Source organism: Cnephaeus nilssonii, assembly GCF_951640355.1.
Source record: "Cnephaeus nilssonii genome assembly, chromosome: 6".
In the NCBI taxonomy this organism is placed as follows: domain Eukaryota; kingdom Metazoa; phylum Chordata; class Mammalia; order Chiroptera; family Vespertilionidae; genus Cnephaeus; species Cnephaeus nilssonii.
The window spans coordinates 16,507,400-16,521,605 of NC_137077.1; the positions used below are offsets into that span (position 1 = coordinate 16,507,400).

The 14,206-nt window shown below is 43.4% G+C and overlaps 1 protein-coding gene across 4 annotated transcripts in view; it reads right to left on the reverse strand.

Moving 5' to 3' along the window:
• TMPO (thymopoietin) overlaps positions 1-13,033 on the reverse strand; it is a 34,978-nt gene extending 21,945 nt beyond the window's left edge. For 2 of the 4 annotated variants that reach the window (XM_079773396.1, XM_079773395.1), the window contains exon 1: positions 11,435-13,005. In XM_079773396.1, coding sequence (XP_079629522.1) covers positions 11,435-11,701 — 267 coding nt within the window. In that variant the 5' untranslated portion in view covers positions 11,702-13,005. Of the gene's footprint in view, positions 1-11,434 lie in introns of all 4 variants that reach the window. The other 2 variants (XM_079773394.1, XM_079773393.1) reach the window with 2 other exon arrangements.
• Between the last annotated feature and the right edge of the window lie 1,173 nt (positions 13,034-14,206).

The window sequence follows — 14,206 nt, forward strand, 5'->3', positions numbered from 1 at the left end:
AAACTATGAAAACAACTTAGTTAATATGGTACTTAATGACAAAAAACTGAATGTTCCCTCCACTAGGTATAATGAACCAGTCAAGGATGTCCTTCCTTACTATACTATTCCTATTCAACATCATACTGAAGTCATAGCCAGTGCAATAAGAAAAGGAAATAACAGAATAACAGGTATACAAATTGGGAAGGAAAAAACAAAAACAACTAGTTGCAGTTGACATTTCTAGATAGAGAACCCCAAGGATTCTATCCAAAGAAATCGCTAATAAGTGAGTTTAGCAAGGTATTTTATTTTTATTGATTCAGAGAATAAAAAGGGAGAGACAGAAACATCAATGATGAGAGAGAATCATTGATCAGCTGCCTCCTACAAGCCCCGCACTGGGGAGCAAGCCCACAACCCAGGCATATGCCCTTGACCGGAATTGAACCTTTAGTTCGCAGGCCAACACTCGATCCACTGGGCCAAACCGGCTAGGGCCAGACATTATTGTTAAAACAGTCAACATGGGCTAACCTGTCTAAAGAGGAGGTGATGTCATGAAAAATTCAAACCAGTAAATGAACCGGATTTAAATATTTTCATCGAGAGAACTGTAAATACAATTCACTACTGGCCTCTTTTATAATATTTAAATGTTTAAGTTAATCTACGAGTTTAAGACTTTACCATAAAAAATGTATAAAAATGATTCCTTTAAACAAGCACACCAGAACTTACAAAGCCCAAGTGAAGATTCTTCTCGTAATATAGTGACTTTAATAGCCAGTTTTTGACCCATGAAGGAAGTCAGACACATCACTTCTGACAAAGCTTTTTGCCATACTTAGTTCTATATGACCATTTCATTAAGACTACAGTAGTCTGCCCTTATTCAAGGGATATATTCCAAGATCCCAGATCTATATGACCATTTCATTAAGAATACACAGTCTGGCCCTAGCCGGTTTGCTCAGTGGATAGAGCGTTGGCCTGAGGACTGAAGGGTCCCAGGTTCGATTATGGCCAAGGGAATATGCCTGGGTTGTGGGCTCGATCCCCAGTAGGGGGCATGCAGGAGGCAGATGATCAATGATTCTCTCTAATCATGGATGTTTCTTTATCTCTCTAAAATAAATAAATAATAAAAAAAAGAATACAACAGTCTGGCCCTGGCTGGTGTGGTTCAGTTGGTTGGGTGTCATCCCATGCACTGAAAAGTTGCCAGTTCAATTCCTGGTCAGGGTAAATGCCCAGGATGCAGGCTCAATGCCTGGTAGGGTGTGTGCAAGAGGCAGCTGAATGACACTCATGTTGATGTTTTCCTCCCGCTCCCTTAAAAGTCCGCCCTTATCCACTGGGTGCCTGACCCTGCACATAGCACTGAACCCTATATATATACCATATTTTATCTATCTATCTATCTATCTGTCTGTCTGTCTGTCTGTCTGTCTGCCTGCCTGCCTGCCTGCCTGCCTGCCTAGAGACCGAATCACGGAATGACCAGTCGCTACGACGCACTGTGGCGGACAAACGGTCCAATCATGGCCCTGATCACCACCCCCCAACCTCCCACGGCCCCTCCGCTCGGCCAGCTAAGCCCCCGATTGACCCCACCCAACCCCAATTGGGGGTGAAGCTGGCTGGCCAATCACCTGTGGCCCCTCCCCCTGCTGGCCCAGCCTTGATCGGCCCCCATCGGGACGGGCCAGCCAGACCCCACCTGTGCACAAATTTGTGCACTGGGCCTCTAGTCCTATATAATAAAAGGGTAATATGCAAATCGATTGAACGGCAGAATGACTGGTCACTATGACTTGCACTGCCACTAGGGGCAGATGCTCAATGCAGGAGCCGCCAAGCTCAGGTGACTTAGCAGTGGCAGTTCTTGGATGACGCACCCTGGTACCAGAGAGAAGGGAGCCTGATTCCAGGGTATGTCGTCGGAGAACCGCCCTCTTGCAATCCGGGACCCCTCAGGGGATGTCGGAGAGCCAGTTTTGGGCCTATCCCCACAGGACAGGGCGAGGGACCCCACCTGCCAGAGGGACCCGCTCACTCCGCAGATGCCCTTCAAGCCAAGGTGGTGCCCCAGGTGCGGCCAGCAGGAGAGAGATCGCGGGAGGCTGGCTCCAGTCCTGCCGGCCACCTTCTAATTAATTTCCTTTCAATGTGCACAAATCCGGGGCACTAGTACATATATACCTATGATAAAGTTTAATTTATAAATTAGGCACAGTAAGAGATTAGCAATAACTAAGAATAAAATAGAACAATTATAACTACAGCATAATGAAAGTATATAAATTTGACCTCTTAAAATATCTTAGTGTATTATTATATGTACAGCATGGATACATTGGACAAAGGAATGATTCATGTCCCGGGTGGGACAGAGCTAGACAATGCAAGATTTCAGTCAGCATGCTACTTAAAACGGTGCAAAATTTAAAGCTTATGTGTGAACTGTTTATTTCTGGAATTTTCATTTAATATATTTAGACTGGCTAATCAAGGGTAACTGAAACCATGGATAAGGGGGACACTACTATAGTTGAAAGAACATGGAACAAGCTTTGAGAGAAACTGCAAAGGAATTTTTAAGAATAATTTAAGCAATAGCAGTATCTACTGGAAAAACTATGTAAACTTCCAATCACTATTTAAATAATGGCCATAAATGTCAAAGTCAATGTAGGTCCTGATATTTAAGCAGAACAGTGAACACAAGAAATATTTTATGCAAAAGGGCAAAAATCATAAAGTTGTATAAACTGTTTTCTTTCCAATGCTGTCGGGGGATGGAAAGGGGAGATCACATTATTTGGCCATAGATTAGTTTACTCTTGTATTATTATTTATTACTTATTGAATTACTTGAATTACAATTTTAAACCTACTGTTGCCCACCCCTGTACATACTGCACTTATCTAGAATCATTAGGCTCAAATCTTAAAGCAACCCACACCTTGATATCAAAATAGTTGCACAGAGCCTAAGAGTTCTATATATCAAAGCCCTGAAGTCTCTTTAGAGAAAAGACTTTTAATCAAACAGACCTAATCCCGTGTTGATGATCTACTTGAATTTTCCAAAATGTGTGGCTAGACTAGAAAAAAACTCCATTGTATAACATAAATGCCTTAAAGAAAGCCAATAGGGTACAGATTACTTGTAGATAATCCCTCCCATCATAAGAATGTTCAAACTCTACTATCATCAAAACATCCAGGATGTTTTACAGGTTCAATCTGCAGTGTGGGGCAAGCAGGAGGCAGCCAATCAATGACTCTCATCATTGATGTTTCTCTATCTCCTTCTCTGAAATCAATAAAAATATATATGTTTTTAAGTCTTACCCTAGTATGAGTCCTAATCTTGGGCCTGATAATCTGTATTTCAATTAGTATCTCAGGTGATTTTGGATGCAGCATTTAACAATGTAGCAGAAAGCAAGAGTCTTGTCATACTTATGTCTCCCAAACATCTAAAATAAAAAGAGTGCCTGAGCCCTAGCTGGTTTGGCTCAGTGGATAGAGAATCAGCCTGCAGACTGAATGATCCCAGGTTTGATTCTGGTCAATGGCACATGCCTGGGTTGTGGTCTCGATCCTCAGTAGGGGATGTGCAGGAGGCAGTCCATCAATGATCCTCGCTCATCCTTGATGTTTCTCTCTCTCTCTCCCTCTCCTTTCCTCTCTGAAATCAAAGAAAAAGTGCCTGACACAGGAACAAGTACTTGATAAGATGTTTTGTTGAATGTATGAAAGTGCCACCTGGGGAGAAAAAAAAGTCACGTATTTTTAAAAATCCATTAAAAAAAAATTTTTTTATTGTTGAAAGTGTTACCTTTACCTATGCCTTCTTTTCCGTCAATGAACTCTCCCCGCCCGCCCCCATCCCAAAATCCATTTAGGCTTATCAAAAAGTAATAAGGCTTATCAAATCGAAGTAGGAAACCAGCTTAAATTTTCTTAAAATAATGAAAAAACTACAGCTGTACAAAGAAATATTAGAGGTTAATTTATTGGAATAAGGTAAGTTAAATTGAGCAAGGGTTCATAACAGGCTGCTTGCTTTTTATTTTTAATTTGTAGGAAAATTTCAGAAAAGTAATGTCATTTTATGAAATGTCAAATTTAATAAGAATAAAAATTGGGAGATAGGTAGTGTGACATACATAATTATCAAGCCAGCAGTTTAGTGAGGAAGGAACCATTAGTTGTACTGATTCCTGTCTTCAGAAAGCTTTGTTACTTTTAAGTAAATCATGTTAATCTCTTAAGTTTCATTCAGTCAAAAATACTTAGTACCTAGTATGTGCCAGGCACTGTTCTCCAGTTTCTTCCCAACTACCAGGTAATCTCTAATATCTTTTTCAACTTTAAAACCAAACAGTTGGGGTGGGGGGAGAAGGGTGTCCTAATATAAGGTGATAGGAGATGTGACTTTAGGTGGTGGGCACAGAGTGTAATATACACATCTTCTAACATAGAAACCCATACCTGAAACCTGTATGTTCATGTTGACTAATGTCACCCCAATCAATTCAATAAATATTTTTTTAAAATAAAATAAGCCCTAGCCGGTTTGGCTCAGTGGATAGAGCATCAGCCTGTGGACTGAGGGGTCCTAGGTTCGATTCTGGTCAAGGGCACATGCCCGGGTTGCAGGCTCAATCCCCAGTAGGGGGCGTGCAGAAGGCAGCTGATCAATGATTCTCATCATTGATGTTTCTATCTCTGAAATCAATAAAAATATACTTAAAATAATCTATATATATAAAAGCCCAGCAACCAGAATGGTGAAACGACCAGAACCAGTAGCTATGACATGCACTGTGGCAGCCAACCAGCCTGAACTGGGCCCCAATCAGCCCCCCTGCCTGGCCAGCCCTGCCCCCCATAGTCCCTGAACATCCTGATTGGGAGTGGGGCTGGCCGGGGGCCAATCAGGGGTGGGGCCGACCGGGCCAACTGCCCGCGGCCCCTCCCTCCCACTGGCTCAGCCCAGTGGGCTCCCATCGGGGCAGGACAGCCAGACCCAATGTGCACAATTTGTGCACTGGGCCTCTAGTAATAATTTTACCTAATAATAGACAAACATGTAAAATGACCATACCTCTGCTATGCCCACAGTCAATAAGAGTATGCAAAGTAACCCAACAAAGATGGCGGGTTAATTTGCGTATGGAGGAGTGGAACAGCCAGGAGGGGCGGGAAGCCTGCTATGAGGGGAGGGGGGCATGGGGTGGTGGAGGGAGCTACAGGAGCAGTGCTACAGACAGAAGCGAGGACTTGCCAGCTCCCAGGCGGGCCAGGAGCAGGGACTTAAGCCAGGGGAAGGAAGGCCTATTCTTGCACAAATATCGTGCAACGGGCCTCTAGTAATAATAATAAAATAAAATCCAACAGTTGTATAGTATCACCTATGAGTTCCTTATTTTAAAATCACTACCATTAGTAGTAAAGATGCTGAAGTATAATAATTATTATGAAACAGATTTTAGTGAATACTTATTATGTACCAAGCTGTTTTCTAAGTAACTTGTATGTATTAAATTAATGAATAAAAATTCTATGCGACAGATAATAATATTCCCATTTTAAAGAGAAAACTTAAGCACACTTTTGCATGGGTAACTCAGACATTCTGCATAATATGCTGTATAGTAATGTTTGAATAGACTATGCATACATCACTTTCACAAACTTACCTCACCCAATTCTGAAAAATATATTATGGTAACACTGCATTGTTCTGGCATTAAATAAAAACAAAAAAGTTTAGAAATCACATGTTACCCTATATAATAAAAGCCTAATATGCTAAGTGCCCGACCGTTCGCTCGACCAGTTGCTATGACGTGCACTGATCACCAGGGGTAGATGCTCCGACCGGTAGGTTAGCTTGCTGCTGGAGTTCGGCCAATAAGGACCGGGCGAGATGGGCCGTGCATACCCTGGAGCCCTCCCACTGGTCTCTCCCTAGCCCCAATCATGCACCGGTGGGGTCCCTCAGCCTGGTCTACTCCCTCTTGCAATCCAGGACCTCTAGGGGGATGTTGGAGAGCCGGTTTTGGCCCGATCCCCACAGGCCAGGCTGAGGGACCCCACCAGTATACGAATCCGTGCACCAGGCCTCTAGTAGTAGTAGTAGTAGTAGTAGTAATAGTAGTAGTAGTATAAATTGCTGAGCACTAGACACTTTCAGAAATGCAACCTACTGTAAGCCTCAACCTAATTAAGTAGCTATTAGATTATTTCTATTTTCCAAATGAAAACTGAGCATCTAATGGACAATGTTCATTATTAAAAGTCATCTAGCCAAAACCGGTTTGGCTCAGTGGATGGAGCGTCAGCCTGCGGACTGAAGGGTCCCAGGTTCGATTCCGGTCAAGGGCATGTACCTTGGTTGCAGGCACGTCCCCGGTGGGGGTGTGCAGGAGGCAGCTGATTGATGGTTCTCTCTCATCGATGTTTCTAGCTCTCTATCCCTCTCCCTTCCTCTCTGTAAAAAAATCAATAAAACATATTTAAAAAAATAAAATAAAAAAGTCATCTAAATAAGCAGCTCACCCAGAATTTAAATCTATAACCCTGATTCAGAAGCCTGTACACTTAACACCTTATTGTAGAGTCTGATGGCAATTTATGATTTAATTAATATTTACCTTCATTAGCATACTTTTGTTGCTGTTGTTAATCCTCACCGGTGGATTTTTTCCCACAGATTTTTAGAGAGTGGAAGGGAGGAGAAGAGACACAGAGAAAAATCACTGCCTCCCACCTGGGGGATTTGAGCCTGCAACCATTGTACATACCCTTGACCGGAATCGAATCTGGGACCCTTCAGTCAGAGGGCTGATGCTCTATCCACTAAGCCAAAATGGCCAGGGCACATTAGCACACTTTTTAATGTTTTGTTCCATGTCTTCAAATATTTCCTGGTAAGAATTCATAATCCTGACCAGAGCAAGATCATTCAAGAAAGTTATACTCCACTGGATTCAAAATTGCTACAATACTTTGCATCTTGGCAGTAACAGGCAGACTGCCAACTCCGTAAATGTTTATTTTTTTTACAACAATCTAGATCATCTCAACACCTAAAAATACTGCTATCACCAAAATGCATAAAATAAAAGCCTTAGAAATAGAAAACTAAAACCCAAAACAAATTTCGGACATGCAAACATTTTTGTCATGTTATATCAAATGAATCTGAGAGACCACAGCGATGACAGAAATAAAACAATTGCTCAGTAGTTGAGTGTTGTCCCTTGCACAAAAAGCTGCTGGTTTGATTCCCCATCAGGGCCACATACCTAGGTTGTGGGTTCTATCCTTGGTCTGGGTGCATATGGGAGGCAACCGATGGATGTTTCTCTCTCTTCTGTCATCTCTCTAAAATCAGTTAAGAACATTCTTTTTAAAAATATTCCTCATAAACCCATGTTTAAATGCTATGCCTTTGGCCAAATCCAGTTTGACTTATTTTAAAGTGTTAAAAATTCACCACCTAAAAAATTAGCCTTTTCTGTAACTCTCAAACATAATTTGGCTTTCTCACAGATTGCAAATATTCTTTAAGAAATGTGAGTTTAGCCCAGCTGGTGTGGCTCAGTGATTGAGCATCGACCTATGGACCAGGAGGTCATGGTTTGATTACCCATCAGGGCACATGCCTGGGTTGCAGGCTAGATCCCCAGGAGGGGCCCTGCTGGAGGCAGCCGATCAATGATTCTCTCATCACTGATGTTTCTTTCTCCCTCTCCCTTCCTCTCTAAAATCAATAACAATAAAAGAAGTTAATTCTTCCCACGTTCCCATTTAAAAAAAAAAAAGTGAGTCTATATTGTTACTACAAACGGGGCTAACAATGACTAGAACATGAAATGTTGTACACATAAAAGGAATGTTCAAAAGAGAATAATTTCACTATTATAAATGCCAAGATGCTTTTCCTATATATTCAATATTTTCCCTATACCTGCTAAGTTATAACCATTTACTTAATGTGCTTTAGACTCCTAAGTTATAACCATTAGACTCCTAAGTTATAACCATTTACTTAATGTGCTTTAAAACAGATGATTTTAAATTTCTGCTTTTTATGATGTTATTGACCAACTACCACTATTAATTTTTTCTTTTTTTAAGAGACTATTTTTTTAAATATTTTTTATTGACTTCAGAGAAGAAGGGAGAGGTTGATAAAAACATCAACGATGAGCGAGAATCATTGATCAGCTGCCTCCTGCACACCCCTTATTGGAGATTGAGTCCACAATTCCAGCATATGCCCTTGACCACATTCAAACCTGGGACCCTTCAGTCTGCAGGCCGACGCTCTACCCATTGAGCCAAACCAGCTAGGGACCACTATTAACTTCTTCAAGTTGTTCACACTATTAAGCCTAGCCAAGAATACATATTTTTTTGAGTTTTAAATACAAGTAGAGAGGTCCTAACTTTATGGCCGTGAAATAGTTTTTCTCTATACGTATCAAAACATAAAATGACATATAAAAGGCTTAGCATACCACTGAACATACTAGGGTCTCTTAAAATGTTAATTCCTTTCACGCAGAGTTTATTTGCATAGTGCTAAACAACTTGGATAATATGGGAAATGTGAGATTACAAAAATAATAAACATGATGATTATCATACAAAAAATAAAAAAATAATAAATTAAGGTGGTGGGCAGGGTCAGCAGAAATCCATTTCCAGTACTTAAGAGCATAAGACAGGAACTAAAAAAATGGTGGGTGATTAAAATGAAATTTAGAACACAGGGTAGGTTGGGGCATACTCTTCTAAAAACTAATTGAAGAACAAACATCAAAACCAAGATGGCTGTTTTTGTAGAAAATGAATCATCAAAGTAAGAACAGTAATCCTATCCTTCCTATCCTATATAATAAAAGCTTTATATGCAAATCAATGGAAGGGCAAAATGACAGGTCACTATGATGCGCTCTGACCACCAGGGGGAGTGCTGCTCAGCCAGAGCCGGACTCAAGGCAGTGCTAAGGAGCAGTGAGCAGGTGGGCAGTAAGCAGCAGAGTCCCTGACTGTGAGAGGGTGCAGACCAGGCTGAGGGACCCCGCTTTCCCATTGCACAAATTTTGTGCACCCGGCCTCTAGTCCTATTATAAAACATACAACCAAATACTTCTATAGTTCAAGAATGTCTGTGCCCTGGCCAGTGTTGCTCAGTAGTTAGAGCATCAGCCTGTGAACATAAGGGTCTCAAGTTTGATTCCTAGACATGGGCATATACCTGGTTTGCAGGTTGTACCGGCTCCTGCAGGAGGCAACCAATCCATATGCCCCTCTGACGACCACACCACGATGTTGCCAACCACTAACTCTTTCCCAGCCTCCTTCCCTCCTTTCCACTCTCTAAAAATCAACAACAAAATATCCTTGGTTAAGAATTAACAACAAAAAAGAATGTTTGCATAGACCAAGATAGGGTTCTATAGAAGACCTGTTCCAATCAATGATTCTCTCATCATTGATGTTTCTATCTCTTTATCCCTTTCCCTTCCTCTCTGAAATCAATAAAAATATATTTTAAAAAATTCATTTCAGCCAAATCTTTACTGAAATAGTTTGAGCATTACTTTCTTTTTCAGAGGGACTGGAGAAAAACAGATGAGGGATATGCTCTACTTCAAATATAAATCTGTTTTTTTAATGGAAGAGTCAACTGGCTTTTTTTTTTTAAATATATTTTATTGATTTTTTACAGAGAAGAAGGGAGAGGGATAGAGAGTTAGAAACATCGATGAGAGAGAAACATCGATCAGCTGCTTCCTGCACACCTTCCACTGGGGATGTGCCCGCAACCAAGGTACATGCCCTTGACCGGAATCGAACCTGGGACCCTTCAGTCCACAGGCCAAAGCTCTATCCACTGAGCCAAGCCGGTTAGGGCAACTGGCTTTCTTTAAATCCACAAAAACAAGACATCAGAAACAATAAGGTCAGTCTTTTATTTGCTTATTATTTTTAAAAAATATATATTTATTTCAGAGAGGAAGGGAAAGGGAGAGAGAGAGAAAAAACCATCAATGATGAGAATCATTGACTGCCTCTGCTACCGATCGATCTGCAACCCGGGCAAATGCCCTGACCTGGAATCCAACGTGACCTCTGGTTCATAGGTCAATGCTCAACCACTGAGCCATTCCGGCCCGGCAGTCTTTTATTTATTGAACAAATACAGACCTGGTACTACTATTTTCCAGGCACTGGCTTAAGTTATAAGATTTTCAATTCTTGAAAGCCCAGGCTAACATTTTCAATTAAATTTACATGTATTTATTACATCTTTCTTTCATTTCTATATGGGTAGTCCAGAAAGCACATCAGATAGATTTTTTAAAACAAGTTAAACAACATAACTTCGAAACAAGTACTTTTGAATTATACCAATAATTAGTAGCAACAGCTCCAAGCTCAATATTCTAAGTCCTTACAAAGCATTGTCGCTTACATCAATCACTACTTCGAACTACATTCTGTTAGGATTTGAAGTCTGGTAACTTTATAGATTCTTCCCAGCAAAACAACCTATAGAAACCTACCGAACAAAACCCGCAAACTGTTCTCAAACAAAATATCCATTTGCTGGAGCCAATGTGAGATTTACCCGCGATTAGATATTCCAGATTGTGACACTGACATCCCAGAATGTCATGAAATAAACGTGTCTCATGATTCCGAAGTCTTTGCTTTCCTCCTACAAAACTGACCAAAAAAATCCAAAAACCCAAGCCCTTAATAACCAGAATTTTAAAATGTTTGAGTGTCTAAGATAACCGCTTAATGGCGTATTTTTAAATGCTCATTTTAAGGTCCCCCGCCAAAAGATGGCCTTGTTACTGGAAAAGAATAACACAAACAAGAAAAACATAAACGGTTCAAAAAGCCCTCCAGATTAAAAAAAAACAACAACATAAAAAGGCGGGAATTTATTTCAAATTTTGGTTAGAAATTAGTATGCACCAATTGCCCTCCAGGGAGCGCTCCGAGACTCGGTTACCAGTCACTGCAGTTCAGAAAGCGGGAAAACGCTCCAAGGTAACCCGGAGCAGTTTCGGGCTGACCCCTCCTGAGCGCTGTCGAAAAGGGCACGGTAGTCCCTGTCCGAATACCGAACCGGCGGCGCGTCCAGCGACACCGAGCCCCCCGCCGCCCACGCGCAACCTCCGCGCACACGCGAACTTCACGCCTCCCAGGCACACGCAGCCAAAACGCCAGCCCTGTGGCCCCAACTCCGGGACTCTCCTCTCCAGCGCCCTCCCCTCCCACGGCCGGCAAGCCCGCCCCGCCGCCGAGGAGGCCCGAGGGGGCGCCGAGGAGGGAGGACCGCGAGCGCGCGGGGAGCGACAACCGTCCAACGGCCGCCTTTGTGGCCCGGGCCGGGCGCCCTTACCCTGCCGGCGGCGGCGCGGCTGCGGCCCGCGGCGGCGAGGACCGGGGTGGGCTCGCGCTCCTCGTCGCTGGAGAAGTCCGGGGGCCCTTTGCTGTTGGCGCCGGCGGCGAGCGGCGGCCGGTTGCGTGCCGTGAGGTGCTGCAGGTAGAGCTGCACGTACACGTCTTTGCGCTGCTCCCCCGCCGGGAGCGTCACGTTGTTGGCCACCAACTCACTCTTCAACTTCTCCTTCGTCAGGACCGAGGGGTCTTCCAGGAACTCCGGCATCTCGGCGGCGAACCCCCTTCCCCGCAGCCGTCACTTGGGTGCTCACGCTGGCGCGCTCGCTCCTCGCCTGGGGTGAGGGCTGCTGCCTCCGAGCCTCACGGCTTCCGCTGGGGAGCAGCGCGTGGAGAAAACAAAAAACAAACAAAAAATAAACGCTCACAGAAAGCAAAGCCAAAGGCGGACACAAAAGCCCCCGGAGCAGAACTGCGGACCAAGTGCAGCCCAGCCAGGCGTCCGCACCAACCCCAGCCCACACACACGACAGCCAAGGAAAGCAGCCTGCTTCGCCCACGCCCCAAGAACGCGCGCCGCCATTGGCCGGAGGCCGGAGGAAGCGCGGCGCTGATTGGCCCGACGCGTCGCGCGGGTTCCATTAGCCGCGGCGCCCTGCGAGAGGCTGTGGAAACGCAGTTTAAAAGCCGCTCGGGCGGGAGCGCCGCGCCGGCCCGTTTCTGTTTCCCCTTTCTCCGCCCTTCCCCTGGACGCTGATAAGGAACCAGTCGGGCTGCTTTTGTGCGCCGTTTCCTCCCCGCTCCCGGCTGGAGAAGAAGCCTTCCTCCCCGGGGTCGGGCGCCCCGAGCTGAGTTGCGAGGACCGCGGCTGGGCCTTTCTCACTCTCGGGACGGGACCCGCCGAAGAAGAGGCCCTCCTTCCCCAGCCGCTAGCCCCGAGAGGAAGGAGAAGCAGCGAGGCGTGTGTGCGGACACTCCTCGTCCTTGATTTGATTTACTTTCGAGTAAAAAGAAAACAAACGCCTGCACGTCTCGGCTTGGGAATGCTTCTTTTGTTCCCGAAACTCGGGAGAAGCCGGACCTCGACTACAGGGAACTTGAAATTGCCCCTGAATTTGTGATAAAATTGTATTGTTAAGTATTCCATTTGCTTCTTACCCTGAAGGTTGGGGCATTAATCATTACAGGCGAACAGTTAGTTGGGGCTCAAACTGTCTTTGTTGGGAGCCGTCTCTGAGTTACCCTCCACCTGTACCTGACCATAATTTAAACCTAACGTTTAATAATTCAACAAAACAAAAGGAGACATTTAGGAATGCCTGAATGGGCAACTTCAGATACCTGAGGTGGATACATACTCGATTTTAATCATGCCTAGTGATTTATGGTTAGGCCGGGAAGCCCTAACCACATTACTGAATCAAATTAAAACCTGGTGAAGCTTCAGACATTTGTTACAATTCAAATATCCTCAGAAATGCCATGGACGGCAAATATCTGTATTTCTTAGGAACTTAGATACTTCACGATGCTTTCTTCCAAGAAAGGAAAGAAGCTGAGATTGGATCTAGCGAGTCTTGATCATTTACCCAGATTCTGATCTCCAAACTAGTTTATAAGCTGCTTTAAAATGATTTTTAAACGTTTATCTGATTTCTGCATGGTTAAGTTCGAGTAATTTTAAACCCTTTCACTAAAAATGTTTCCTGTGGATTAAAGTCATTTTATTTTGTTCAAGTGGAGGAGACATTTCTTTTAATGACAGGTTATTTTCCTAGAGGCAATTTTATATTTTAATTTTTTTCTACAAACCTCAGTATTTACATAAATTTAAGCAATAGCATTAAACTTAGTAATATTAATTAAATATTGTATTTTGATTAGCAAGCTTCACTGAATACATAGGCAAAGGAGGGGAAACGGAGCTGAGTGGCAAAGGACCAAGCTTTCGCAGTACTGGTAACCTCACAAACGGAATTAATGCATATAGGACGGTCCCAATGTGCACTGTGCCTGCCGCAGTTCAGTTACTTCTTCCAGTCTAGTCTCAAATTGTAATGGGCAGAGCAACAAAGTACTGAGCATAATCTCTGCAGGTTGTCCTGCTAAATCGTTACCCTGCAAAGTTTGGCTCTGGCTCAACTGTACTAATAGTTTTTAAGAGGTAGGTTTTGCTATTCTCACTGAAATGTGTCCGCATTACCAGGGCTAGATTTGATCTGACTGGAATGGTCTCCAAGCTGCTATGGTTTGATAATACCTGGGCAGCTGGTTGCTGAAGTGGATCCTCAGAGGTGGTGGCATTACTGACACTTAAGGATAATCTTCTCCCTTAATATAATGTGGGCAGAGTACAATGCGGGAGTCACAGAGCCACCTGAGAGAATCACCCGAGGATACTACACTGGAACTCTGTTTTCATAGGGCCTTTGCACCAGAAATTTTCCAGATGGTGTAATCTTTAGACGCAGTAATTCATCCTATTTTTACCACAAGCAAAAAAATAAAATAAAAATTAAAACATCACCTGTTGCACCTGAAAGTTGTTTTAAATAGACAGCACTGCCAAAACCGGTTTGGCTCAGTGGATAGAGCGTCGGCCTGCGGACTTAAGGGTCCCAGGTTTGATTCCGGTCAAGGGCATGTACCTTGGTTGCGGGCATGTCCCCAGTGGGGGGTGTGCAAGAGGCAGTTGAGTGATGTTTCTAACTCTCTGTCCCTCTCTCTTCCTCTCTGTAAAAAAAAAAAAAAATCAATTAAATATATTTTTTAA